Genomic DNA, 26,841 nt, shown 5'->3' on the forward strand with positions numbered 1-26,841 from the left:
GATGTTTGGAAGGTAGCTTATTAATAGCAATTTTCAGAGGAACTTACAATATTTTTAGTAAATAGAATATTTAATGCTTTTTGTACAAGGACTAAGTTATAAATTCCATATTTTCCTAGCAAAAATTAGAAGACTAATAAATCCAATATGAATGATTTGATACTTAATTTTTATAATTTTCCTAATAGGCAAAGAATGGACTTACTTTTTAGTCCCCTCTGAATGAAGGTGTAAATAAAAGAAACCCTATTCATTGTGCTTCACAATGAATAATATTCTTCAATTTATCTTTGTTCCCCCCATTTTTTAAAAGGAATTTAGAGCAAAATCAAGAGAATGGGATAAGCAAGAGATACTATATCAGACTCACCTAGTTTCTTTAGATGCTCAGCAAAAATTATTATCTGAGAAGTGTAATCAATTCCAGGTATGTTACTTAATAATAACCTCTGAATGTAAAGTTACATACTGGTGTCTTTGCCATTCAGCATGGAATCTATTTACAGATAGAAATGCTAACTAAGTGAAAATGAGTAGAGTAGAGCGGGTATAGTCACCAGTTCATGAACTATCTGTGATAGTGAATTTAGTCTACATACCTCAAGGGATGATGCTTTTTAAAATGTCATTGTCATTATGTCATTAGACAACACCTTTTGCATGCCTATGGACAATGTCCTAAGAGAATCTTGGATTGTTTGACTTGCTGACCAAATTTGTAAAAGACTAATCACCTCTTCTTATATGAGAGACTTCAAAAGCATGTGAAAAATGAAAAGATAAATATATTTCAATTCAAAAATCAAAATCTATGCAAAGTGTTTTCATAATACACAATTTTTGACGATGCCCTCATATTTCTTAGCCTTTTTCATTTCCTCTTCTGTGAATTGCCTCCATATATTCTGTCCATTTTTCTTCAGTGTTGTCTTTTTCTTATTGATATATAGAAGTTATTGTACATTAGCAATGATTAACGCCTGTTATTGCCTTCACAGCTGTTTCTCCATAATCCAGTTGTTTCTGTTTTCCTTTGCTTTAAATCAGAGAGACATTTTTCAACTATTGTGTAATTGAATTCATAATTTTCTTCTTTTACAGATTCTAGACTTTCATTCATGCTTAATAAAACTGGCCAATCTGTAGACCTTTCCATGCTCTAGATCTTTGCTTCAATGTTATACAAGCATATTTTCACTTCAACCATTTAATTGAGATTTCATAACAAAGAGAGACTTTATTATAAAAGGCCAACCTTTCCTATATAGTAACATACTTAAATGAGTTTTTGCCAGTTGTTTTCTATCATTCATGTAATGCTTAAATGTGATATTCTTCATTGAATTTAGAGTTTTTACATTTCTCAGAAACAGGCACAAAGTTACCAAACTCAACTAGATGGTAAAGCACAGAGCATAGAAGACAGCAGCTGTGAAATTCCTCGCTTGATATGTGACCCAGATCCCAGCTGTGAAACCAATGAGAGAGATGAATTCATTATTGCCAAACTAAAATCAGCTGTGAGTGAAATAGCACTAAGCAGGAATAAGTTACAAGATGAAAATCAGAAGCTCCTGCAAGAACTGAAAATGTACCAAAGACAGTGCCAGGTAAGAATATATTTTTTGTCATCCAACTAGTATCGTCCATGTTCTGTTTAATGATGACTCAACAGGTATAGGGATTATAGAAAGCTCATTTTCTACTATATGTGTAAATTCAGTCCATATTTCCTTAGTAAGTAATTCCCACTTGATGAAGAAAGTAGTTAATCTCATAGGTAGTTTGCCTCATCAGAGTGCACTTTGGTTCAATAATGACATCATATGCATTGAAAGTGAGTATAATAGATTCTCATACAGACTTCTATGCCTGAAAAACATGGCCCTTTAACCACACACCACCCTCTGTACCCTGTAATTTCTTTGACCCTATACCTCTCTGACTCAAGGAATCCTGGATGAGAGGTCCAGGAAATCATGACAAGTTCAACTAGTTAGTAACTTCAGGAAAAGGCATGGGAGTTACTCCCTGTGATTTATCACTGGTAACCTTATCATAATCATTTGACAAGCATTGGCCTCAAATGCATTCTGAGGTAACTTATATTATGACTGGTTGGTTCTCCAAGCATTAATTTTTTTTCTTGACCCAACAATCTTCTTTCTTTCTACTTCTTGCTGTAATTAAGAAGGTTATACACATTCAACAAAATTGATCATTACTTATTTTCTTACTAAAAATGAACACCTTGTTCATGAGTATCCAGCTACTTGATATATTCAATCAACATAGATATATTCTAGGTTTTTCTATCTCTCATCCTAGGTTTATTTCCCACCCTCAAACATCCAGCCTCTTGCTTCCATCTCCTCAATGACAACCAGCCCATCTCTTCACACTACTTTATTCTCTCTCCATCCTAAAATGTTTTTTTGAGGTCACTAACCAAACAGACTTTCACTTCCACAAGGTATTCTATCCCAGCATCTTCAGTCACTTAAATTCTCAGGATCATCCCTTAGTACCAAGCCAACTCCCCTTTCCCTGCCCTGCCAAGTTCTGCATGGGATTTTCTTTCTCAGCTGCCAACTGCTGTTCTCCTGAGTTCCTGTTTACCTGTCTTTAAGAGGGAGACAGAACACAAAGCCCGGCTTTTCTCATTGGGTGGTATTTCTAGAAGACCTACACCTCCCCACCTCAAACTCCAGCTTTGTTGGTCTGTATTCTAATGCCAAGTACAACACATATGTAAACAAACTAGGCTGAACTGTAAATATTAAACACTGAGGAAGCCAGAAATTTTCTAAAAATAGAAAAAAGTATGTTATACAATAAATGAGATCAGCCCTTAGTCTTCTGTCCAGGGGCTTTCAATGCCTAGCCCACCAGGCAACCCATACTGGCCTATGAGCTGGGTTGACAAGACATCGCCAGGGGCCCACGTGGTCCTGGTCCTGTGTGATCCTGGGTGTCAGACCTGCCTCCGCAGAGCATACAGGATGCTGGGCTGTGCGGGGCCGCGGGGCCTCAGGACCTTGGAGGTCCACAGGACACACAGGTCGCACCCCATGGAGTTCTTTCCCTTTTCAGAGATTGCTTCTCACTCACATCCCCGGGTGTGGCACAAGTAGTCATGCCTTCCATTTATAAACAATTTAACTTAAATTTTGCAGCTATATTTGTACTGCTGGAGTCTACACCAAGATCCTATTCAATAAATGGAAAGACTTTTTTTAATGGCTATTTCCCAGATATTCCTCCCTGGGCTCTGGTCAGACAGTACAGAGAACAATTCTCAGCTTTGCCCCTTCTTGAGGTCATTAGGGCTCTGGTCCCTACAAATAGCTTTTCTGCTCAGACCTATTCTTCGCTGTTCTGTTTAGTTTGCCTGAAACACATCTCATTAATCCAGATGTCAAGTCTGGTCCTACTCTTCAGTACGGGTCAGCTTCTTCACTAACTTCGGTTCCTTTTCATCTCCTCTAAGACAGTTCTATTAGACCCATTTCCAACCTGCAAGAGCATCCTGCATTCCAGGCTGTGGTGCAGCTGCTGTCTGTGGCTCACTTGCAGACTAGAACTGGCTACTCCTACACCTGTCTTCTGGGAGAGGAGAGCCTCTGTCCCCTTTTCTGAGTAGTATGACTGACTTTCTCTCTAATGCTTTCCCTAGCAAACCCCATCTTTTTCCTCCTCAGAACGTTACCATTTACATTTTTTCCAGGAAGTAGGATGGAAAATCTTGTTAAAAGGAAAAAGATTACAAACACAGGAAGAGTGTACATTGACAGAGATCAGTAAATTAATGTGTCCAGTTCAGATCACCATCTCTTCCTTCCTCCAAAGAAATGCCTTAAGCCTGACTTCTCACACTTCTCACACTGGCACACTCCTATCAGCAAGAAAAGAAAGAGGGCATGCAGTCTGGGAATCCGAAGGTATAGCAGGAAGTTGGAGGGCCCCAACCAGCCGCTGGCCAAGGTCACCCTATCCTTTACTGATCCTGCTTGTCTGACTTACCCTCCTGACCCAAGTCCATCGGGATTTGACCTGCCACCCTTCCCCCACCGATGATTTCTACAGACCCCACGCTTATGGGCTGCCTTGAGAAGACACTGTGGGCTGCCTAAGCTAAGGAAAGCCCACGTCAACCCCTTTGATTTTCCTTAAGTTATTGAAGTTCCTAAATATGCACTAGCACAAGAAATACCCAAATAATAATGACGGTCAATATTATTATGAAATACTTATACCAAAGGTTGCAAAGGCTACAGCAATAGTTGCCTAATTGTTGTAACTTCCTCCTGGGATGATGCTGCCTCCCAGGGGGCATTTGACAATGTCTGGATACACTTTTGGTTGTCATAAGGGGAAGGAGTGCTACAGGCATCTAGTGGTAGAGAGGATGCTACACATCCTAAAATGTACAGAAATGTACCCAGCCCCAAATGAAGAATTGCCCAGCTCAGGATGTCAGTAGTGCTGAGACTGACAAACACCCTCCATCCAATTTTGAAAATAAGTTCTCTTTCTCATACTCTTCACCATTAATTCTCTATTTTCTGCTGTTTTCTATAATTAATGATAACTGGAATATGATTGATATTTATACTGTTTCCATAAAGAGGTTAAGTTTTTGTTCACTTAAAAATAATTCGGTTATCTTTGGATCTAGAACATTATTAAACTATGACTCTCCATTTTATATTTTACAAAAGAACTGCATGATTAAAGAGCAAACCAAATTATTCTGGAGCATGTTTCACCAAAAACAAACAAAATCTGGTATAGTTCTAATGAAAAGATTTTTGTAAAGTAATTTCATTCAAAAAAATTTGAAATGTCTAAAAGATAATATTTATACTTCAAGAAAAACACCATATGTATTTTTGATTCATTTTGGGAAAAAATACTGAAAATGATGCTTTTTTTAAAAAAAGATTTATTTTATTTATTTGAAATACAGAATTATAGAGAGAGGTAGAGCCAGAAAGAGAGAAAGAGGGCTTCCATCCGATGGTTCACTCCCCAAATGGCTGCAATGGCCAGAGCTGATCTGAAGCTAGGAGCCAGGAGCTTCTTCCAAGTCTCCCATGCAGGTGCGGGGACCCAAGCACTTGGGCCATCTTCTACTGCCTTCCCAGGCCATAGCAGGGAGCTGGATCGGAAGTGGAGCAGCTGGGACTTGAACCAGCACCCATATAGGATGCCAGTGCCACAGGCCGGGGCTTTAACCCACTGCGCCACAGCACTGACCCCGAAAATGATGCTTTTATTTAGCCTTCCTGTCTTCCAGATTTTACTCACGTTTCTATTATTTTAGGATAAATATTAACTGAGAAGATACTTATTTATATTTGGTGGTTGAGTCAAGGTTTAAAATAATCACTGCTCCTCTCAAGCCAGTGGGCAAATCTCTCACTAAACAGATGGGCCTTAAATTTAATTTACAAAATTAATATCTTATCAAATGGTAATAAATAGAAGTATATAATACTTAACTAGAACATGGATTTGGAAAGAAATTTCTCTTTTTTAAAAACTGTTAAATGGCAGAGTATTCTACATCTTGCACATAAATGCAAAAACAACCATTTCAATTTGAATTACTGTCATTTAATAAATTTAAAATTCTCATTAGTTTACCATACATTTTAATGCCAGATGCATCTGAGTTTTCACATGAATCACCTCTTCTCACTTGTGTTTCTACAACCTTGAAATGTGTCAGTATACATATTAATTCCATTGAATATATTTATTTACTATGCTACACTACACTCACATTTTGTAAATGTGCACTATTTCCCACTGGAGGCTAATGACAAAAATAAATTGTTTTGCATTTTTCTAATATCTGTGCCAGGAAAGTTAACCTGTTTTTGTTTGCTTGTTAATGTATCAGTAAGGGATTTCAGCAACCCTACCCAAGAGAAATATAATACTAGCCACAAATATAATTAAAATTTTTGTGCAGCCATGTTAAAAGATAAATGATTAAAATTAGCCTATATGATTGTATATTGTCCTCAACACAGTGTATGTACAAAATATTATCATTTCAACATATAATCAATATGTAAAAATTGATTATTGAGATATTTTACCTTTTTTAAAACTAAGTTTGAAATCTGATGTATTTTATCACTCAAAACATATCTCAATTTATGCATTCAATATTCATCTGAAATATCTGATCTGTATGTAGATTTCACAAAATTTTACAGTTAAAAAGGAAGATTTACATATTAGTTTCAAATAAATTTAAAAATGTTCCAGTAATTGAACCAAATAGTAAAGAATCATCTTCCTGAAGTTGGCACACAATGGCAAATAATTTAACTTTCATGCAAAACCATGCCAATTTCAAAACTACATCTTAGTTAAATAAATATACTAATTCTTATATCAACTCAAATTCAAAGTTAAAAAACAATTCTAAATTTATCAGTATCAACAGATCTTTTGAACGTTTCTTATACTTTTAAGCCAATTTATATAATACCAATTATAATTAAAATCTTTTGCACATTAATTTACCTGTCAATTACCGATTTATAATATGAACATTTTAATATTAATATATTTCTTATACCTGTTTCACTTCTTTCCTATCTCAGTGATGTCTTTAAATGTCACTCATAGATATTATTTTCTAATAACAGTAAAAAAAAAACAGACTATAATTATCTGATTTTTTCAGAGTTTCAGCTAACTCTGGCCCATGGTGACACAGTATGTCACTGGCTTGGAGTTAGAACCTGCTTCCCCAGCAAAGACAGCTTCATGCTTGAGTGTTCCCTGGTAGCAAATTTGCAAAGCCCAGATATCACCTTTTTCAGTTGAGCAAAGTAATGTATGACATTCACATTAAGTTAATTTTTCTATGTGCAATCTACTGTTAAACATTATTTTAGGGGGCTGGCACTGTGGCATAGCGGGTAAGACCACTGCCTGCAGTGCCGTCATCCCATATGGGTGCTGGTTTGAGTCTTGGCTGCTCCATATCCGATCCAGCTCTCTGCTAAGGCCTGGGGAAGCAGTAGAAGATGGCCCAAGTCCTTGGGCCCCTGCACCCACGTGGGAGATCTGGAAGAAGCTTTTGGCTCCTGGCTTCGACTTAGCCCAGCTCCAGCCATTGCTGCCATTTGGGGAGTGAAATAGCGAATGGAAGACCTTTCTTTCTCTCTCTCTCTCTCTCTCTCTCTCTCTCTCTGCCTCTGCCTCTGCCTCTGCCTCTGCCTCTCTGTAACTCTGCCTCTCTGTAACTCTGCCTTTTAAATAAATAAATAAATCTTTTATAAAAAAAAAAACATTATGTTTGAGCTTTTTATCAACATCTAGAAAATCCTCACTGTTGAAAACAGAGGCACTCTCCTAACTCTCCCAGCAAGTCTTTATCCAAACATGTCGTAAATCACCAATTTGAATCTGTTCTTATACTTACTTCTCAGCCATCCAGGAACTTCTAGCGCCAAAGTATTGCCCTTAGTCTTCACTGCATCTAGGTGTCTAGGTCACCTAGAAAACAGTATATATTTGAGGCTTTGATTAAGAAAATTGTTTTGTTTTTAAATCTGTGAACTCAATTCTATGCCACCCACATAATTCAATAAATGAAAACATGTGCATTTATTATAAAAACGTGTACATTTTTATAGAAGCATTATTCATAATATCTAAAAGTAGAAACAACCCAAATGTCCATCAACTGATGAACAGACAAGCAAAATGAGTCATATCCGTGTAATAGAATATTATCCAGCTGGAAACAAGAGTAAACCATCAATACGTGGTATAACATGGATGAACATTAAAAGAACTTTGCTAAATGAAAGAAATCAGTCAAAAAAGGCACATATTGCATGACTGCATTTGTACTCTCTTGGTAATGGCAAAATCTACTGGAGAAAATTACTCAGCAGGCCATAGCCACAAACTTCCAATGGGAACATGACACTGCACAGCAATGAATGTGTTTTTCCAATCAGCCAACTCTCCTATTCACATTGTAGACATTTCAATCTTGTTCATGCTCAAAAATTACTGTTATAGGTGACTTCCACCTGCCCTTACCCTCTCAGCATGTGATACAGTATTTGACTTCACACAAAGAAAATGCTCGCAGAAGACAACAGCCCTCCAGTCTCTGAATCTCCCCATATTGGAAGAATAAACGAGTCTCCAGTCCATCTTCCTTCCTCCTTGTTGCAAGACAGGAAGGATTCTCTTTTGCTTTAGGCAGCTAGCTCTGGTTATGCTTTGGGCCCATTCCACTCACTTTCTCAGGACCTGACACCATTACCATTACCCACTTTTCTCTCCTAACAGGATCCTTCCCAATGACTTCTAGACTTGCACAGGTCTCCCCTGTTAACAAAATAAAACACTGGACCCACAGGGTTGCTGGTATTCCTAGTTAATGATTAAAGTATGGCTACCACCAGGCAAGAGTAGAATCATGGATAATAATTCATTTTCTTGGCCAGCTTTGCCTTTAGATTACTCTCAGTTATTATCTTTCCTAATTGAGAAGTATGTGTATTTAATCTTATGCATTGCACTTTTTTTTTGAATGGGAATAATTTGAATTTTATTTTTTTAATTTTTAAAATTTATTTATTTCTTTTTTTAACTTTTATTTAATAAATATAAATTTCCAAAGTACAACTTTTGGATTTTTGCAGCTTTTCCCCCCCATAACCTCCCTCCCACCCGCAACCATCCCATCTCCTACTCCCTCTCCCATCCCTTTCACATCAAGATTTATTTTCGATTATCTTTATATACAGAAGATCAATTTAGTATAAACTAAGTAAAGATTTCAACAGACTGCACCCACACAGAAACACAAAGTATAAAATACTGTTTGAGTACTAGTTATACCGTCAATTCACATAGTACAACACATTAAGGACAGAGATCCTACATGGGGAGTAAGTGCACAGTGACTCCTGTTGTTGATTTAACAATTGACACTCTTGTTTATGGCGTCAGTAATCACCCTAGGCTCTTGTCATGAGTTGCCAAGGCTATGGAAGCCTCTTGAGTTCGACAACTCCGATCTTATTTAGACAAGGCCATAGTCAAAGTGGAAGTTCTCTCCTCCCTTCAGAGAAAAGTACCTCCTTCTTTGATGACCCCGTCTTTCCTCTGGGATCTCACTCTCAGAGAGGTTTTATTTAGGTGTTTTTTGGTTGGTTGTTGTTGTTGTTTTTTTTTTTTTTTTTTTTTTTTTTTTTTTTTTTTGCCACAGTGTCTTGGCTTTCCATGTCTGAAATACTCTCATGGGCTTTTTAGCCAGATCTAAATGCCTTAAGGGCTGATTCTGAGGCCAGAGTGCTGTTTAGGACATCTGTCATTCTATGAGTCTGCTCTGTATCCCACTTCCCATGTTGGATCATTCTCTCCTTTTTAATTCTGTCAGTTAGTATTAGCAGACACTAGTACTTCGGCCGCTACGGCCGGCGCAGTGCCAGGAGCCAGGTACTTCCTCCTGGTCTCCCATGCGGGTGCAGGGCCCAAGCAATTGAACCATCCTCCACTGCCTTCCTGGGCCATAGCAGAGAGCTGGACTGGAAGAGGAGCAATGGGGACAGAATCCGGCGCCCCAATCAGGACTAGAACCTGGAGTACTGGCGCTGAAGGCGGAGGATTAGCCTAGTGAGCCACGGCACCAGCCTTGTTCTACTTAATACTATTGGTTGAACTCTTTAATTAACACACAATTATTCTTAGGTGTTTAAATTTAACTGAAAAGTGATCTCTGTTAAATATAAGAGTGGGAATAAGAGACGGAGGAGATGTACACTTCAGCACATGCTCAATCGGACTTACCCCTAATGGTATAGTTAGAAATGTGCCAGGGGATTCCAATTCAATCCCATCAAGGTGGCATGTACCAATGCCATCTCACTAGTCAAAGTGATCAGTTTCAGTTCATAATTGATCATAATGATAGGATTAAGAGTCAAAGGGATCACATAAACAAGACTAGTGTCTGCTAATGCATTGTACCTTATTCACACTTTCATATTCCAGTCTTTTAAGTTTACATACAATATGGCCATGGCTGTGTGATCATTTGATTATTCCTTGTCCTTATCACTAAGGACAGGGTCTGTGACCATATCCTCAGAGCACATAATTAAAGTTCAGAAAATACAAGTATATTTGTTAAAAAATGAAGGAATGGAATTCTATAAAACAGAGGAAGTAAATAACTAAATATCAGTTCATTTAATATTAGGCTGGTTCATTAGTGTTAGTTTTAAGTTTATTGTATATCAGGATATCAGAAAATGAACATTGAAAGGCTTTGATTTTTTTTTTAGGTCATGGAAGCAGGACTCTCAGAGGTGAAAAGTGAGTTGCAGTCACGTGATGATCTCTTGCGAATTATAGAAATGGAACGATTGCAGTTACACAGAGAATTGTTAAAAGTCGGAGAGAACCAAAACACTCAAGAAAATAAGAAAAGGTATTGTCTTATATTTGACAGTCTGAGAAAAACTGTTCAAAACGTAATGCTTGAATGATCTTAAGGGTTTTAGATTAAAAACGTGTATAAAAGTCTACTTTGTATTGACATGCTGTTAATTACTAGATATTAAATATTAAAAATAAAATTGTATTTACCTTGGCCTTCACAGTCACCATTTTGCAAGTTACATTAAGGGTTTATGTTAAGGGGCTGGCGCTGTAGCGCAGCGGGTTAACACCCTGGCCTGAAGCGCCAGCATCCCTTGTGGGTGCCGGTTCAAGACCTGGCTGCTCCACTTCCCATCCAGCTCTCTGCTATGGCCTGGGAAAGAAGTAGAAGATGGCCCAAGTCCTTTGGCCCCTGCGCCCACGTGGGAGACCTAGAAGAAGCTCCTGGCTCCTGGCTTCGGATTGGCATAGCTCCAGCCATTGAGGCCAACTGGGGAGTGAACCATCGGTTGGAAGACCTCTCTCTCTCTCTCTCTCTCTCTCTCTCTGCCTCTCCGCTCTCTGTGTAACTCTGACTTTCAAATAAAAATAAATAAATCTTTTTTTTTAAAAGGGTTTATGTTAAAATATACTTTTCTCCTCTTTTAGAATCAGATATCATGTACTCTGTAACTACAAAGAAAATGGGACTGCTGAGGATTATTGAATGTATATGCTTATGAGCAGACAGTTTAACTGTGTTAGCCATTCACTGATGTTCTTATTCTCATTGAAACACAAATCTTTCTCAAAACCAGAAAGCTAATGCCACACTAATGATAGGATCTTAATAACTGAATAGCCATACAGTGAAGAATATTTTAATGAAAGATTACATTGTTTTAAAGGCATTAATTATTTCTTTGAAGTTGTGGGACCTAATATTTTTTGTTTGAAGTTCTACACTTAACAACAAATGGCAAGTCAAAATCCCTTGAAATGACCTATCATTTGCCTCACCAACAATGGCAGATTGCTTTTTAGTCAGTCAACAATGAGTGCTCAATATACAAGCTAAGGATCATCATCACTGATCATTAATAAATCTGTTGGGTATCTATTATGTCTAAGGTGCTATTCCACTGTGGTGAACTTGAGAGAAATGTATGACTATATGCTTAAAAACATAAGAAATTTCAGAGGAGAGCACACTGTTTAACCTGTGTCTAGCTTTAGTTTTGTGAAGAGCATTATGCGTACTTTCTCTGGCTCTTACAAGGCCATTGCTGAATTCCAAACAGTGCCAATCTTTCTTCAATTCCCGATTTGCTCTATAAAGTCCTGCACTTGTATGTTTAGGCAGTACAAACATTCTGCTTTGCCTGTTTGCCATCCTCTATGTAATTAGGTATTTTTTTCGTCTCCAAACTACCTCTTTCTCATTTGGAGGGTTTCTGCCAGTTCTGGTATTCTGAGATTTGATGAAAAGGTATTGTATTTAACTTTTCAGTTTCCTTGTGTTATAGACGTCTCAGGATTCATCTTCCCCACTGAAAATTTTGAAGCCTTTTAATCTGTTCTCACTATGAATGCTATTCTGCGTCATTGTTTTGGTTTCTTTTACTCAGACTCCATTTCTTTGTGATTGTATTAAGGAGAAGCAGCCCGTACTACTGGGAGTAGACAAACAATAATTTTATAGAAGTATTAATCACTTTATTCATTTTCAAAACTTTCTTAATAATGAGATATTGTTAGCCTTTTTTACTTTTGGATGTAGAAGCATTTTGGACTGATGGGTTCTGAGTTATTAAAAATATTTCCAACATTTTCCTACACGAAAAATTCTAGCTCCTTTATTGATTTATCTTAGCATAATTATTGCTTTGTTTTTTGCAGTTGTCCACACTGGAGTTTGATATTTGTTACCTTCATGAACAAAACTTTTCAAGTTCACCATTAGGTGTTTTGCAGTCAGTTCAGCATTCCACTCTCTATAATTGCTTAGGAAGAATTTGAAAATAATGAATTTCATTTTTTACTGCTTCCAAATCATAGCAAATAAGAAAAAATTAAATCCAATCCTGAAACAACAATTTAGGAGAATATTGGGTAAAATATGTTGGGAAACAAAAGGAAACTGAAAAATAATGTATATGGTTTATTTTGACTTTATAGGAAATGGCTATTTATTTATGCACAAAGAGGATTCTTGAAAAAGTACATAGAAAATGGAATTTAGATGTTTATTTAGATGTGAAAAAGTTGAAGGCCTCCATAGTTTTCTCATAAATCCACATTTTCCATGAATTTTTTGAAGACCCTGCCTAGGGAAAGAAAATATACAGAAAAATGCTAAAGATGGTTTTTCCTGGTTGATAATACTATAGTGACACATTGCATTCCGCAATACTCTACTGCCCACAGTTATATATATTTGACAATCAGAAGGAAACAATCTAACCTAGACACGTGACATCACTATCAATATGCACCTTTTGAAGGAAACTATTTGCAATCTTTTTTTTTTTTTTTTTTTTTTTGGACAGGCAGAGTTAGTGAGAGAGAGAGAGAGAGAGAAAGGTCTTCCTTCCATTGGTTCACTCCCCAAATGGCGCTACAGCCGGCGCACCGCGCTGATCTGAAGCCAGGAACCAGGTGCTTTTCCTGGTCCCCCATGCGGGTGCAGGACCCAAGCACTTGGGCCATCCTCCACTGCCCTCCCGGGCCACAGCAGAGAGCTGGACTGGAAGAGGAGCAACCCGGACAGAATCCGGCACCCCGACCGGCCAACTATTTTCAATCTTTTTTTTTTTTTTTTGACAGGCAGAGTGGACAGTGAGAGAGAGAGAGAGACAGAGAGAAAGGTCTTCCTTTGCCGTTGGTTCACCCTCCAATGGCCGCCGCGGCCAGCTCGCTGCAGCCACCACACCGCGCTGATCCCAAGGCAGGAGCCAGGTACTTATCCTGGTCTCCCATGGGGTGCAGGGCCCAAGCACTTGGGCCATCCTCCACTGCACTCCCTGGCCACAGCAGAGAGCTGGCCTGGAAGAGGAGCAACCGGGACAGAATCCGGAGCCCTGATCGGGACTAGAACCTCGTGTGCCGGCGCCGCAAGGCGGAGGATTAGCCTAGTGAGCCATGGCACCGGCTATTTTCAATCTTTAAAGTAGTTACTGTTCCATCATTATTTGGGTTTTGGTTTTTTTGTTTTATTTGTGTGCTTTATGTTTTTCATGTGTGGAACCTTTTCAAAAGTTCTTTGGAAATCTAAAATTGTATTCACTTGCAAGAATAGTCCTCAAGACACCAGTCTCCACCAGAGAGCCAGGCCCGGCTTCTGAAGGGAAGTGTGCCACATTTCCTATCTGCCTGTCTTTATTCTGGAGTGTCCGTGACTTTTATTCTACCAGTTTGCCTCAGATGGAAGTGAAGTTGCCTGCTTTTACTTTCCCATGCTTCCTGTGGGAATCATACTTTCTTACACTAGTTTGTGCTTTCTCTCTAGAATTAATATGTGGTTGCAATTCCATTTTATAAATTGAGCAGGCAAAGAATAGATGTGTTTGAGCTCTCTCTGCTTAGCCTGTCAGATGTAATCACTTCTGATCACCTTTATGAAGTTGTTCCCCTCAGAATGCTCATGACATAGTTATTTTCTACAGCACATTAGCAAGTCGGGTGTGCTTCCTTTTTTAAAATGGGTTCCCTAGCTATTATAGAAACTGGCCTTATCCAAAAATCTTATCTACATTCAATTGCAGTATTCTGCCAATTTCTAGTGTATAACTGAAAATCCATATTAACTGTTAACTTTTTCCCCCATTAAAACCATTTACTACATTCAGTGAAAGATGTAAATGCTTGTGGGATCTGAATGTATCAGGACTTGCAATTTCTGTAACCAGCAATGTTTTTAATAAAGTAATGATCTGCTTCTGAGGCCTGCAATGGTCTAAATTAACAATATACTCATAACAACTTAGCAAATTAAAATTAATTTCTACTCATTTTGTTTTTAATTTGTAGACTCGAATCATCTTATTCACCTTCTATTAAAGAACCAGAAAGGAAAAGGAAAGAGCTGTTTTCAGTGGCCCCAGATCAATCAAATCATGAAAAAGAATTAAACAAGGTATGGAAAATAATGAGCTCCATTCTTCTAGGCACATATGAAATCTTTGCCTATAAATAGGTAAACAATCTCCCTTCCCATTCTAGTCTTTTTCTTCCTATATTTTTTCCTAAAATAATAATCTCCCAAGCTGAGAATTCTAGCATTGTTCTGTGCGAACACAAGCCTTAGTCTGCCACTGGCAAGGCTGCCCATGAAACATGGAGGGCTGGTGGCTCTTGCAAGAAGCCACTTGTATCAAGAACGTCAAGAGCAGACTCCAGAGCTCTGAGGATGCGGCGAGGGCTAAGTGAGCCAGTAACGCTGCGACTCGAATTGTTCTTGCCATGTGCCAGTTCATTCATTCCTCACAACCATTTTATACAGTGAGTCCTAACATCCTATTTTAACATTTGAGAAATCTAAGGCACAAACAACTTAAGTAACTTCTCCCAACACTCACAGCTAGTAAGTGGCAGAGGCCAGATCTGAATCTAAGCAGTCTTATACCCTTAGAATAACTGAGATGACACATGTAACAGGCATGGAATAGGGCCTGGCCACAAGTAAGGACTGTTTCATTGTTGGTTGCTGTTGTTATTGGTTACACCTACATTTTTTTTCATTAGCTCCTGACATGTGCCAAGCCGCCTCCCAGGAGCTAGGAATACTGGCATGAGGAAGAGCTAGGCACTATCCTTGAAGAGACTTTGGGTCTCAGGTCTCCCTCTAGGAAGATCCAGGAGTGGCTTTCTGGCCATGAGTTTATCACAGCTGCTTTCCATCTCTCTGGTCTTTAGGTTTAAGGATCAGAGAGACTATTTGATGCTATAAACATAAACAATTGCTAAAAATTACACAAACCTTGGCATGACTATGAATTACGAACTAGAGCCCTGCATAGTACTTGACACACAGTAAATGAAAACAAATAGAGAATGAATTAATTAATATGGGGCTAAGTTACCCCATAAATGTACATAGCCATATTTTCAGTTATTGGTTGTATTAATTCAACAAATATTTTTTGAGAATCTGGTAGGACTAACATAGCTATTCTAATTTCTGTAGGAAATACAATGGTGTGAAAAAAAGAACCTTTCTTCCAAAGAGTTGACTATCAGACAGCTAATAGGTGTTAACGAATCAATGTCTATTTTCCTTATATTGTAAACACTTTAATACCACATCCCATGAAAATGGTTTTATTGATTGAATGAAAACCTGTTCTGGTGTTTCCAGAGCACACAATATAATAAAAGATTGATTAAAGTCACCTAAAATATAGTTACACCATTCTTAACCTCATGGATTTAGATAGAATAATAAAGCTTTTTAAAAGAAGGAACCTACTGATTTCAGACAGTTTTGACATGGAGAGAGAGAGAGAGACCATGAGACACAAATATCTTTATAGGGTCTGAGAGACCACTAGATTGTACAGTGCTGTGCAGAAAAGGTAACAAATGAATCATAGCTAAATAGCTATCCCTTCCAGGATGTGTTCCTGGGGAGCAATTTCACTCTCTTATACTGAAAACAACAAGAGGCATGTTTATGAATCTTGCAACTGTTTTTTCTCTTTTTTTATTATAGAACTATTTTTAGTCATTTTGTAATAAGATTCACATTTTTAATAAAGCCAAAATCATCTAGAACTCAAGCAAATCAATCTCATTGTAGTACAGCACATTGTTTTACTATCTAAACATTGTGAAAATAATATAAAAGTTTGCTCCGTTTTCACAAGATTGTATTCCCTTTTTTTTACATTTCAAAAGTTCCATTCTAAGAGGAACATGCTAAACTAAGCCACTGAAATGCAATCAATAAATGCAGCCTGGAACAAATTGCAGGACTGTGCTGTTGTTTCATCAAATCAATGGTAAGGGGAAAACCCAGAGACAGAAGACACCTGTGACATTGTCCCCAGGCTGGGATAATTTTGCGGCACTCTCCTAGTCTTTGCCTTTGCTTTTAAGAGTTGGACGACTCCAGCCCAGTCAGTTCTCTTCCTTGTTCAATTTGTTAAATGATGGGATTAGACCATGTGATTTCTAAGACACTGCCCAATTGTGAAATTCTAATGATGTTAGTAGTAAGAATAGAGTCAGATGACAGGGTGTGCCATAAAGGCTGGAGATGTATGAATTTGGCCTCTATACCTGTGTTCTGTCCAAACCTGCTTTAGGCATCATCTGCCCACACCCAGCTCTTTCCTGTGTGCCTGCCTACAAGAAATTGGGGAGTGCAACAGGTCAGGTCACTTTCTCCAGGAATAGGACTCTGAAAAGTGATGTATCTGAAGTTTCTAATTTGCTAGATAGAGAGATAGTACGGGTATCAAATAAGATGATTTATGTCTAGTACTTAGAACACACAAACACAGAGAGAGAGGCTTTAAAAAGATACATGAGTCAGTCTCAAGTAGTGGACCATATTTTGATCCTAATTCACTTAAAAAAAACTAAAAGAGCATTCATTACTGCCCAGAGAGTTGATGATGTGGAAGAACTGTTAAAGACATTATAATGGCATTCCAGCCATGTCAAAAAGACAGGGAGCAAGCTCTTATTCTTTTAAAGATATATATATACTAAAATGTTTAAAGATAAGATGACGGCCGGTGCTGCGGCTCAGTAGGCTAATCCTCCGCCTTGCGGTGCCGGCACACCGGGTTCTAGTCCCGGTCGGGGCGCCGGATTCTGTCCCAGTTGCCCCTCTTCCAGGCCAGCTCTCTGCTGTGGCCCGGGAGTGCAGTGGAGGATGGCCCAAGTACTTGGGCCCTGCACCCCATGGGAGACCAGGATAAGTACCTGGCTCCTGGCTTCGGATCAGCGCGGTGCGCTGGCCGCAGCGCACCAGCCGCGGCGGCTATTGGAGGGTGAACCAACAGCAAAGGAAGACCTTTCTCTCTGTCTCTCTCTCTCACTGTCCACTCTGCCTGTCAAAAAAAAAAAAAAAAAAAAAAAAAAAAAAAAAAAAAAAGATGAAAAAAACTCAGTTTTAAAAGTAAGTGCCCTGGAATAAACTCCTCTAAATCTCTCTGTGGATGGCCTCCACACAGCCTCTCCAGCCTTATTTTTCATAACTTGCTAAGCACCAGCCACTTCAAACTCCTTTTGGCTCACAAGGGCATTGCTCTTACTCATGCCTTCACTGCATCTTTGCCTGGCAGCCTTCTCCAGCTCTGAATTCTGCCTGTCTTCCAGTCATCCTTCACTGTTTGGGCTGACGACCCTATGAGAATCCTGTCTTGGTATCTCCAGGCTGGGTTAACCACCTGCCACTATATATCACTAACCTCAATGGCTGAACCCGCTACTATATACTGCTAACATCCATGGCTGCCCTGTGCCGCAATAGTCTGCTTATGTTTGTGTTTTCCCCAATGGACTGTGATTGTTTGGAGATCTTTGAGTCTGTACTTGATCTCTGAATCTCAAGAATTAGAAGCCATGAGTGGTTTTCTAGAAAGATGCTAAGCAGCTGGACCAAGCCAGTAGGACTAAAAATGGAAAGCAGAGATGAGACCCGAGAGGGGTTGAAACATAAATAAGAGTGTCAATTGTTGAAACAACAACACCTGTGCACTTACTCCCCATGTAGGATATCTGTCCTTAATGTGTTGTACTATGAGAATTAACGGTAAAACTAGTATTCAAACAGTACTTTACATTTTGTGTGTCTGTGAGGGTGCAATCTGTTGAAATCTTTACTTAGTATAGAGTTGATCTTCTGTATATAAAGATAATTAAAAATGAATCTTATTGAAGAACAGGATGAGAGAGGGAGTAGGAGATGGGATGGTTTGCGGGTGGGAGGGTGGTTATGGGGGGAAGAACCACTATACTCCAAAAGTTGTACTTTTGAAAGCTATATTTATTAAATAAAAGTTTAAAATAAAATAAGAAACAGAATGGACCATATGCCTGACTGGATTTGGAAGCACAAGAGTGGAGAGGAGCTCAAGATGCTGTCGAGGCTCCTAACATGGGAGGTATAGCCAAGATCAATAATGTAAGCAACTCCACAGGCTTGCGGGGAGGCAGTGATAATTTTCACAGACACTTCTGGTTTGAAGTTTATAATAACATGGTTCTGAAAAGCATAGAGTTTACTCACAAGCAGCTCTGCATAATTCAGTCCAAAAATACGGCACTGAATGTAAAGCCAAGAGCCAAAGGGTCTGGTCCCGTCTCTGCTAATTATTAGCTTTATAACGTCGAGTGAGTTCCTTAAAATCTTAAGTTAATTTTTTCTCCATAGTAAGTGCTTAATAATATTTTCCTCACCTTTCTGTCAAAGTGGTTATCAAAGTAGTATCAGTACTAGGTGATGACTTCCACACAGTAGACAACGGGAGTGAGACATGGAATTTTAGAATTGGAAGGAAAAACAGTTAAGTGAATCATTATTGTAAGCATCCCTTTATTTAGCATTGACCAGAAAAGGAGGGCACAGTGGGGCCTGCCAAAGTTTTAGGACAGGAGGACTGAATGTGGCCAATAAAAGCATTAAGCTGCTCTATAAGCAAAGGATTTTTTCTTACTTTCTGGTCTCTATCTGCCATAGATAAGAAGCCAGCTCTACCAGGAGGAAGAGTACCATAGTTCTGAGCAGGAAAGAATGAGGAATGAAATCTCCGACCTAACAGAGGAGCTCCATCAGAAGGAGATCACTATAGCAACTGTCATGAAGAAAGCTGCCCTTCTGGAAAGACAGTTAAAAATGGAATTGGAAATAAAAGAAAAAATGTTAGCAAAACAACAGGTATGCAAGCAGCCAGAACAGCACCTCTTCCTCAGTGCCAAAGCAGCCTTATTTTTTTAAATGCTTAGTTATTTATTTTCATCTACTTGAAAGGCAGAGAGAGAGAAAGAGATGGGGGAGAGAGAGGGAGAGGGAAAGAGAGGGAGGGGTGGGGGGGGGAGGAGGAGGAGAGAGAGAGAGAGAGAGAGAGAGAGAGAGAGAACTTCCATTTGCTGGGTCAGACTGAAGCCAGGATCCCAGAACTCCATTCGGGTCTCCCACATAGGTGGCAGCTTCCCCAGTCCTTGAGCCACAACTTCTGCCTCCGAGGATGCATTAGCAGGAAGCTAGATTGGAAGCAGAAGTGCCAAACTCCAACCAGGCACTTTGCTATGGGATACAGGCATCCCACGCAGCATCTTAACCTGCTGCTGTGCCACAACACCCACTGGCAGTCTTCATTATTTACTAATAAAAGCATGGCATTGCTCAGTGTTACTTCTGAGACTAGCATCACATAGGACTGCCTTGTGGAAGCACACAAAGCCTCTGTGAGATAATGCAAAGTGTCATCAAAACACAGAGAGGAGTGAGTGACAGCACCGTGATTTTCTCATAAAACCTCATCAAAACATTTTCCTGTAACCTCTAACCACCTCCTACCTGTGCTCTAATCAAAGATTTTTTTTCCTTCAGTTCTTTTTCTGTAATTGCCTTCCATTAATATTTTTATCTTAAAAAAGAAAACTCCAATTCCATATTCTTCTGGCTGTTTCCCACCCAGCTCCACGTTTCATGCATTTCTTTTAGGCTTTTAAAAAATGAATGTGGAAACATGAAAATCACTTCATATTTACCGTACATTCACCCAGTGCACAGTATGGTGCAAAAGGAAAAATAGCAAGAGTCACATTCTACTGTTAGAACACTGCAAGTTACTTCACCTTCCTCCTCCTCCCCCTCTCCTTCCCTCCCTCCCTGCTTCCATCTTTCTGGCCTTCTGGTTTATTTTTTAAATTCCCTCAGTGTCTTACTCATTATCAAACTGGCAGCCATAGAGAACACAGAAATTATCTGCCCTTTTACCACAACCTAGTAGATGTTTGAGAGCAGAAAAACATTTATTGAGGCTTCAGTAACCTTCTAGGCATAAGAGGGTTATTTCACAAACAGCACCACTATTTAAATCCTGTGAGTTACAGAAACAGAAGAGGTTCTGCCTTTGCCCAAGCATGAGTCTTAACTCAATATGCAGGAAGACAGCACAGTGTAGGATAATGGTACTGGTTGGGCCTACGTAGGGACGGATATTTCACAAGCATTAGCAGTGATCTGGGTAGCTGGATGAGGAATGCTTTTTATATTTTCTTTTATGCAACTTTGTATTTTCTTGGTTTGTCAATAAGCATATGTTTCATAATTTACAAAAAATAACTTTTAAGGCAAGTGTTCTATGTATAAATAAGTCTTACATCAATAAAAGGACACATACTATATCTAAGTATTGTCAAGTAGAAGAAATGAAGGAAACAAAAGATATATTAGGAGACAGAATGAAATAGTCACCAAAAAATGGAAATTTGAAAGAATATGAGAAAGAACAAAATTAAACATGAAAATCATGTTGCATTTTGTAAAACAATCAGGTGTTGAAAATTAATGGATGATGCTGTATAAGCATGTTTTTAAAAATTGTGATATTCTGGTGATAATTTGTATACAATAGAAAACAGAATGAGGAACAGAATTTTGGAATTGGAAGGAAAAAAGTAATGAATCATGATTATAAGCATCTATTTTTAATTTAGTGTTGATCAAAAAAGGAAGGCCCAGTGGGTCCTTGGTAAGCAGAGAACTGCATCAGAAAAACCTGACTGGTAATGATCAAAACCTAGGAAGAAATGTTTCCATTCCCCTCTCTTACAAAATTCTGTATTCACAAAATCCAGTTTTTAACAAATTTTGAGTCTTTTTATATGAATTTTACATTTACCTTTTATCTGCTAATCTTTCAGGTCTCAGATATGAGATATAAAGCTGTCAGAACCGAAAACACACATCTGAAAGGAATGATGGGAGATTTAGACCCTGCACGGTACCTGGTAATACACTGAATCCATTCAGTAACTTGAACAGAGATGGGTTGGCCAGGATTTACCCAGACATCACCCAGCATGCAGGAGTTAGGCTAGCAGATTGTTTTGCAATTCAGTTGAATTTACTTTCATCTTTAGGCTGAACGTTTAAATTTCTAGTTTTTTCTCCTGTCCTTTTCTTGGATTGGGCTCAATTTTGATCATTCCCAAGCAGGCAATTTCCTTGCTTTTGCCTTTGATGTTGCCTTGAAATCCTACATCCTACCCGGCAAGATGCAAGTGTCAGCCTTCCAGCCCCTGTCAAAACGAATGGTTCCATCCACACGTGGTTTGTTTTCCCATCTGCCTTGTTCTGTAGCTTGTCACTTCCCGCTGGGTGGCAAGCAGGGATCTTCTCTTAGTAGTGGTTGTATTACTAGCACCTTACGACGTCACATGTCGAGTAAACATTCAGTGCGTGCTGCTGACTAGAAAAAGGTAAGAGCTCCTGGTTTTAACCAATGGCTCTCCATATCCACACAAGGCAACTTAACCATGCATGATGCTTCTCATTTCAATTATTTAATGTAATAGTTGATTTTATATGAGAATTTTTATTGAAATAATGAAATATCATTGTCACTTATTATTTATTTGCTTGGAGAGCAAATTCTAAAATAATTTTTCTACCATCTGAGGATTAGAGAGTATAAAAGATGCATATTGGCCGGCCCCGCGGCTCAATAGGCTAATCCTCCACCTGCAGCGCCGGCACACCGGGTTCTAGTCCCGGTCGGGGCGCCAGATTCTGTCCCGGTTGCCTCTCTTCCAGGCCAGCTCTCTGCTATGGCCCGAGAGTGCAGTGGAGGATGGCCCAAGTGCTTGGGCCCTGCACCCGCATGGGAGACCAGGAAAGCACCTGGCTCCTGGCTTCGGATCAGCACAGTGCTCTGGCCGCAGTGGCCATTAGGGGGTGAACCAATGGAAAAGGAAGACCTTTCTCTCTGTCTCTCATTGTCCACTCTGCCTGTCAAAAAAAAAAAAAAAAAAAAAGAGAGAGAGAGAGACAGAGAGAGAGACAGAGAGATGCATATTGTAATTGTTTAACTTTGCCTTAGTATCTTCAACCATTCTCCATGGCCCCATGATCCCATATTTCTGTGATATTATGTGCTTGTTCTCACAGTCTTCATTATTCTGGCATCAAAAGAGTAAAAGCACCTTCCTTCTTGTTTAGGCTTCTGGTTCTGTGATTGCAGTACAGATGGATAAAAAATAAAGCATGTAATCTCATGTAAAAGATTGTTCCCAATCTTTTAAAGAAAATTCACACGACCTAAGACTCATTGCTAAACACCAGACACACAAAAACCTAATCAGATCCTGTCCCCTGCCTCCTGACCTGAGTCCTTTTTGCTCACACAATGATTTTTTGTTTGTTTTCATTTCAGTCTGGATGTTTTTAGGTATATGTCCTGGGTCACCATAATCCCCGCTGAGCCTGCTTCACTCTGGCTCCTGCAGGCTTTGCTTATTTGTTTTTGGTGTTTCAAGAACTATAAAACCTACAAAGATGTATCAAAAAGAAATGAATTGGCCACATCCCTACCCGCATACCTGGTTTGGATTCCAGAGATATCCAGTGCTCACATGGTAGTTTGCAGCACTCTGTAACTTTTGCCTTGCTCATGCACACATCACAAGAGGATTAGTTGGGTGTTCTTTTACAGAAATAAATGGATACTATATACATCATCCCAAAACTGCCTTTTGACTACATATCTAATATCTAATATGTTATATTAGATATAATGACTATATATATAATATATAAAACTGCCTTTTGACCATATATATAATGTCAGTAAGCATCATTTAATCTTTCCTAATTTCCTAAGAAAAAACACAGTCATGTAATATAATTTGTATTTTCTTGTCAATTTATAAAAGTACTTTTCTAAATCTGGTGTTTATAACTTTATGATTAATTTGCCACACACAAAAAGATTTAAATTTTGTTTTCCAAATATGTTTACCTTGTGGCTTCAACGAGTTTTCCCAATTTCTAGATGTATGTGTGGCCTCTAAGAATTTTCAAATACTTTTATAATTTTTATTTAAGCCTATAATCCTTTTGAATTCTAGTTTTGCATGTAATTTAAAATAGAAACCCCATTTAAATTTTTATATGAACATTAAGCTCAATGCTATCCAGTTCCTCCTGATAACTTCTTGTTGGATTCTATTTGGAATTTAATTAAATGTATATATTAACTTTGAAAGATTTGGCATTTTTATTACAATAAATTTTCTCATACAAGAATATGACATGACTTTCCATTTCTTCATATTTTATGTCTTTCAGTAAGATCTTATAATTTTCTTTGTATATATTCTATGCCCTTTCTTTTGAAACTTATTTTCAGGTTTTTTACTATTCTCATCATTATTACAGATGGAATATTTTCTTTTCTCCATATCTTGGAACTTATAGTAATATTAAAAAATCCAAATTATCTTACTAATTCTGGTAGGTTTTTTGTAGAGGTTTCTTGGGGTTTTTTTGAGATTTATAATCATCTCAATAAAAATATATCTTCATTTCCACTATTCATATTGGTTATTTTTTGTCATATTACATTTGCTAAAACTTTCATGAAATTATTAACCAATAATAGTGATTGCTAGCAAATTTTCCAGTTCCTGATTTCAGATGACATGATTTTAGAGTTTTGTTGCTTAGTGTAATATTGTTCTTGATTTATAGTCTTTATTATATCTTTCTATTCCTACACAGAGTTTTTTATTAAGAGTTGCCAATCGTTTTTATAAGATGTCTTTTCAGCATATATGACATAATATGGGTTTTGCCCTTTAATTTGTTGATGTGTAACAGACTGTGGTTAACAGATTTCCTGATATTGATCCACCTTTGAATTCCTGGAATCAATCTTCTTAGTCATTATATTCATTTGATAGGGCTGCTATAAAAAGGCACCACAAATTAGGTAGTTTAAAAACAGCAGAAATTTAATATCTCACAGTTCTGGAGGTTGAACTTCCAAAATCAAAGTGTCAGCAGCTGGCAGACCAGACCTGCACTTGGTGTGAAACTGTACAGGAGGATTCTTCCTGGCCTCTTCTGAATTTCAGGCGGATGGCTGGCAGTTGTTGGTGTTGTTTGGTTTGCACACGCCTGTCTCCCATCTTCCATCTTTCCATGGCATTCTGCCTGTATCTCTGCCTTCACAAGGGTGTCTTCTTCTGTGTCTTCAAGGTGTCTTGTCTCCATTATTGTCTGTTTTGGTGTCCAGATTTCTCGCTTATATAACACAGCAGTCAAATTGGATGGTCTAGAATAGTTTAGATAATATTAGAATTATCAGTCCTTTAAATGTTAGGAAGAACTGTCTTGACCTAGTAATCTTCAATTACCTTTCCATTATTTTTAAGTTGCTTGGTATATTCAGGGTTCACTACTTCTTAGGTCATTTTAGTAATTTGTATTTTTCAAGAAAATCTTTATCCCTTTCAGTTTGTTTCCTTGTTACCAAAGGTAGTAATGTGCTCTACTGTTTTCATCTATAGCCTGTGATTATGTTTCCTTTCCTATTTCTAAGTTTGCATAATTTAGCATGCTGTTTCTCTCCTTTTTGTTTTACTCCAGTTCATAACGGATTCATTTATTTCACTCATATTTAAAAGTATTGGTTTTGGACTTATTTTTCCTTTCATTTACTTTTCCTAATTTTGTTACTTTTAGATTTTATTGATTAATTTTCTCCTTCTAGTTTTATTTTGCTGTAATTCTAGTTTCTTTTTTTTTTTAAAGATTTATTTATTTATTTATTTGAAAGTCAGAGTTACACAGAGAGAGAAGGAGAGGCAGAGAAAGAGAAAGGTCTTCCATCACTGGTTCACTGCCCAGATGGCTGCAATGGCCATAGCTGTGCCGATCTGAAGCCAGGAGCCAGGAGCTTCCTCCGGGTCTCCTACGCGGGTGCAGGGGCCCAAGGACTTGGGCCATCTTCTACTGCTTTCTCAGGGCAAAGCAGAGAGCTGGATCAGAAGTGGAGCAGCTGGGTCTCGAACCGACGCCCTTATGGGATGCCAGCGCTTCAGGCCAGGGTGTTAACCCGCTGCACCACAGCATCTGCCCCAATTCTAGTTTCTTAAAATGAAGAAAACTCTCACATCTTAGATGTTAAAGTCCAATAATTAGAAAAAAAAATCTCACAGGTAATTTTCTCTGAAATAATTGGAATAAGTAGAATTAAATAATGTGCTGATTTTATATGAAGCAAAATATTTATATCATTATTTTTAAGTCCTCTAAAATTTAATATATTTGGATAATATCAAAATAACAATAATTTTTCTTCTCTAGGCAAGGAAATTTCTGATCTTAATGTTGATCATTTCCAAATAATACAGCTTTGCAAATTTTTCTGCTTACCTAGTGGTGAAGCGCCCTACTCAGTTCCACTCGGGGAAAGATGTTCGCAGAAAGCCCGTGCTCAGTGGTAAAAAGAGCAGCCTGGCACTCAGTTACCTCCCAGTGCAGGCAAGGGGCTGGGCAGCTCCTAGTTTCCTCTGAAGAATGTACTGATGGGACTAACTACTTGGTATCTAAGTTTTCCTGGGTCTCCTTGACATAGTTAGTCTAGTAATAGCACTGGGCAGAGGCTCTGCTCTGAAAGATGCTTTCCTTGGATTTGTATGGAAACTTGAATGCATGGAGCAAAGAAAGGGGTTTTCTTGATTTTATAGTAATACTCAGTTCATTGAAATTTTTAAGAAGACCAGTTTGCCTTGCACTAATCCATACAGTTTGCTAAATGAAATAGCATAAAAAGTTAGTTCCTTCACAATGATTAAGCATCTACTTGCATGCTGAAAACTAACATACTAACCATGAAACATGATTAAAGAGTCTTTCTTTTTAGTCTAATTATTGTTGAATATACATAACTAAAAAGAAAAACTGTATAGGCATAATGCTATCATTCAAACATTTCACTAGTTCAACTGATCTCATCTAAGTCTTTCCAAATAAATAAGCACCAGGAGGGTTTGTCATTTCAAGAATAAGAAATGAGGCTTCAGACCCTGCCACTCACCTGGGAGTCCCAGATGGAGTTCCTGACTGCTGGCTGCTTCCTAACTTAACCCCGGGCCATTACAGCTATTTGAGGCGAGAACCTGAGAATGGAAGAGTGTGTGTGTATGTGTGTGTGTGTGTGTGTTTCCCTCTCTTGCTCTAAATCTGCCTTTTAAATAAATGTTTCTTTTTTCTTTTTTAAAGATTTATTTATTTACTTGAAAGTCAGAGTTACACACAGAGAGAAGGAGAGGCAAAGAGAGAAATAGAAAGAGGTCTTCCATCCACTGGTTCACTCCCCATTAGGCCGTAACGGCCAGAGCTGAGCTGATCCAAAGCCAGGATCCAGGAGTTTCTTCTGGGTCTCCCACGTGGGTGCAGGGGTC

The 26,841-nt window shown here is 38.4% G+C and overlaps 1 protein-coding gene across 18 annotated transcripts in view; it reads left to right on the forward strand.

The window, feature by feature from the left end:
- The window catches only part of DEUP1 (deuterosome assembly protein 1), a 111,252-nt gene that overhangs the window by 49,666 nt on the left and 34,745 nt on the right, over positions 1 to 26,841 (forward strand). For 17 of the 18 annotated variants that reach the window (XM_008262705.3, XM_051850197.2, XM_008262709.3 and 14 more), the window contains 6 exons: positions 314 to 427; positions 1,368 to 1,610; positions 10,338 to 10,483; positions 14,443 to 14,548; positions 19,103 to 19,300; positions 21,295 to 21,381. In XM_008262705.3, the coding sequence (XP_008260927.1) occupies positions 314 to 427; positions 1,368 to 1,610; positions 10,338 to 10,483; positions 14,443 to 14,548; positions 19,103 to 19,300; positions 21,295 to 21,381 (894 nt within the window). The remainder of the gene's footprint in view (positions 1 to 313; positions 428 to 1,367; positions 1,611 to 10,337; positions 10,484 to 14,442; positions 14,549 to 19,102; positions 19,301 to 21,294; positions 21,382 to 26,841) is intronic. The other variant, XM_070076728.1, reaches the window with a different exon arrangement.

The sequence above is a fragment of the Oryctolagus cuniculus genome, chromosome 1, assembly GCF_964237555.1.
Source record: "Oryctolagus cuniculus chromosome 1, mOryCun1.1, whole genome shotgun sequence".
NCBI classification, from domain to species: Eukaryota; Metazoa; Chordata; class Mammalia; order Lagomorpha; family Leporidae; genus Oryctolagus; species Oryctolagus cuniculus.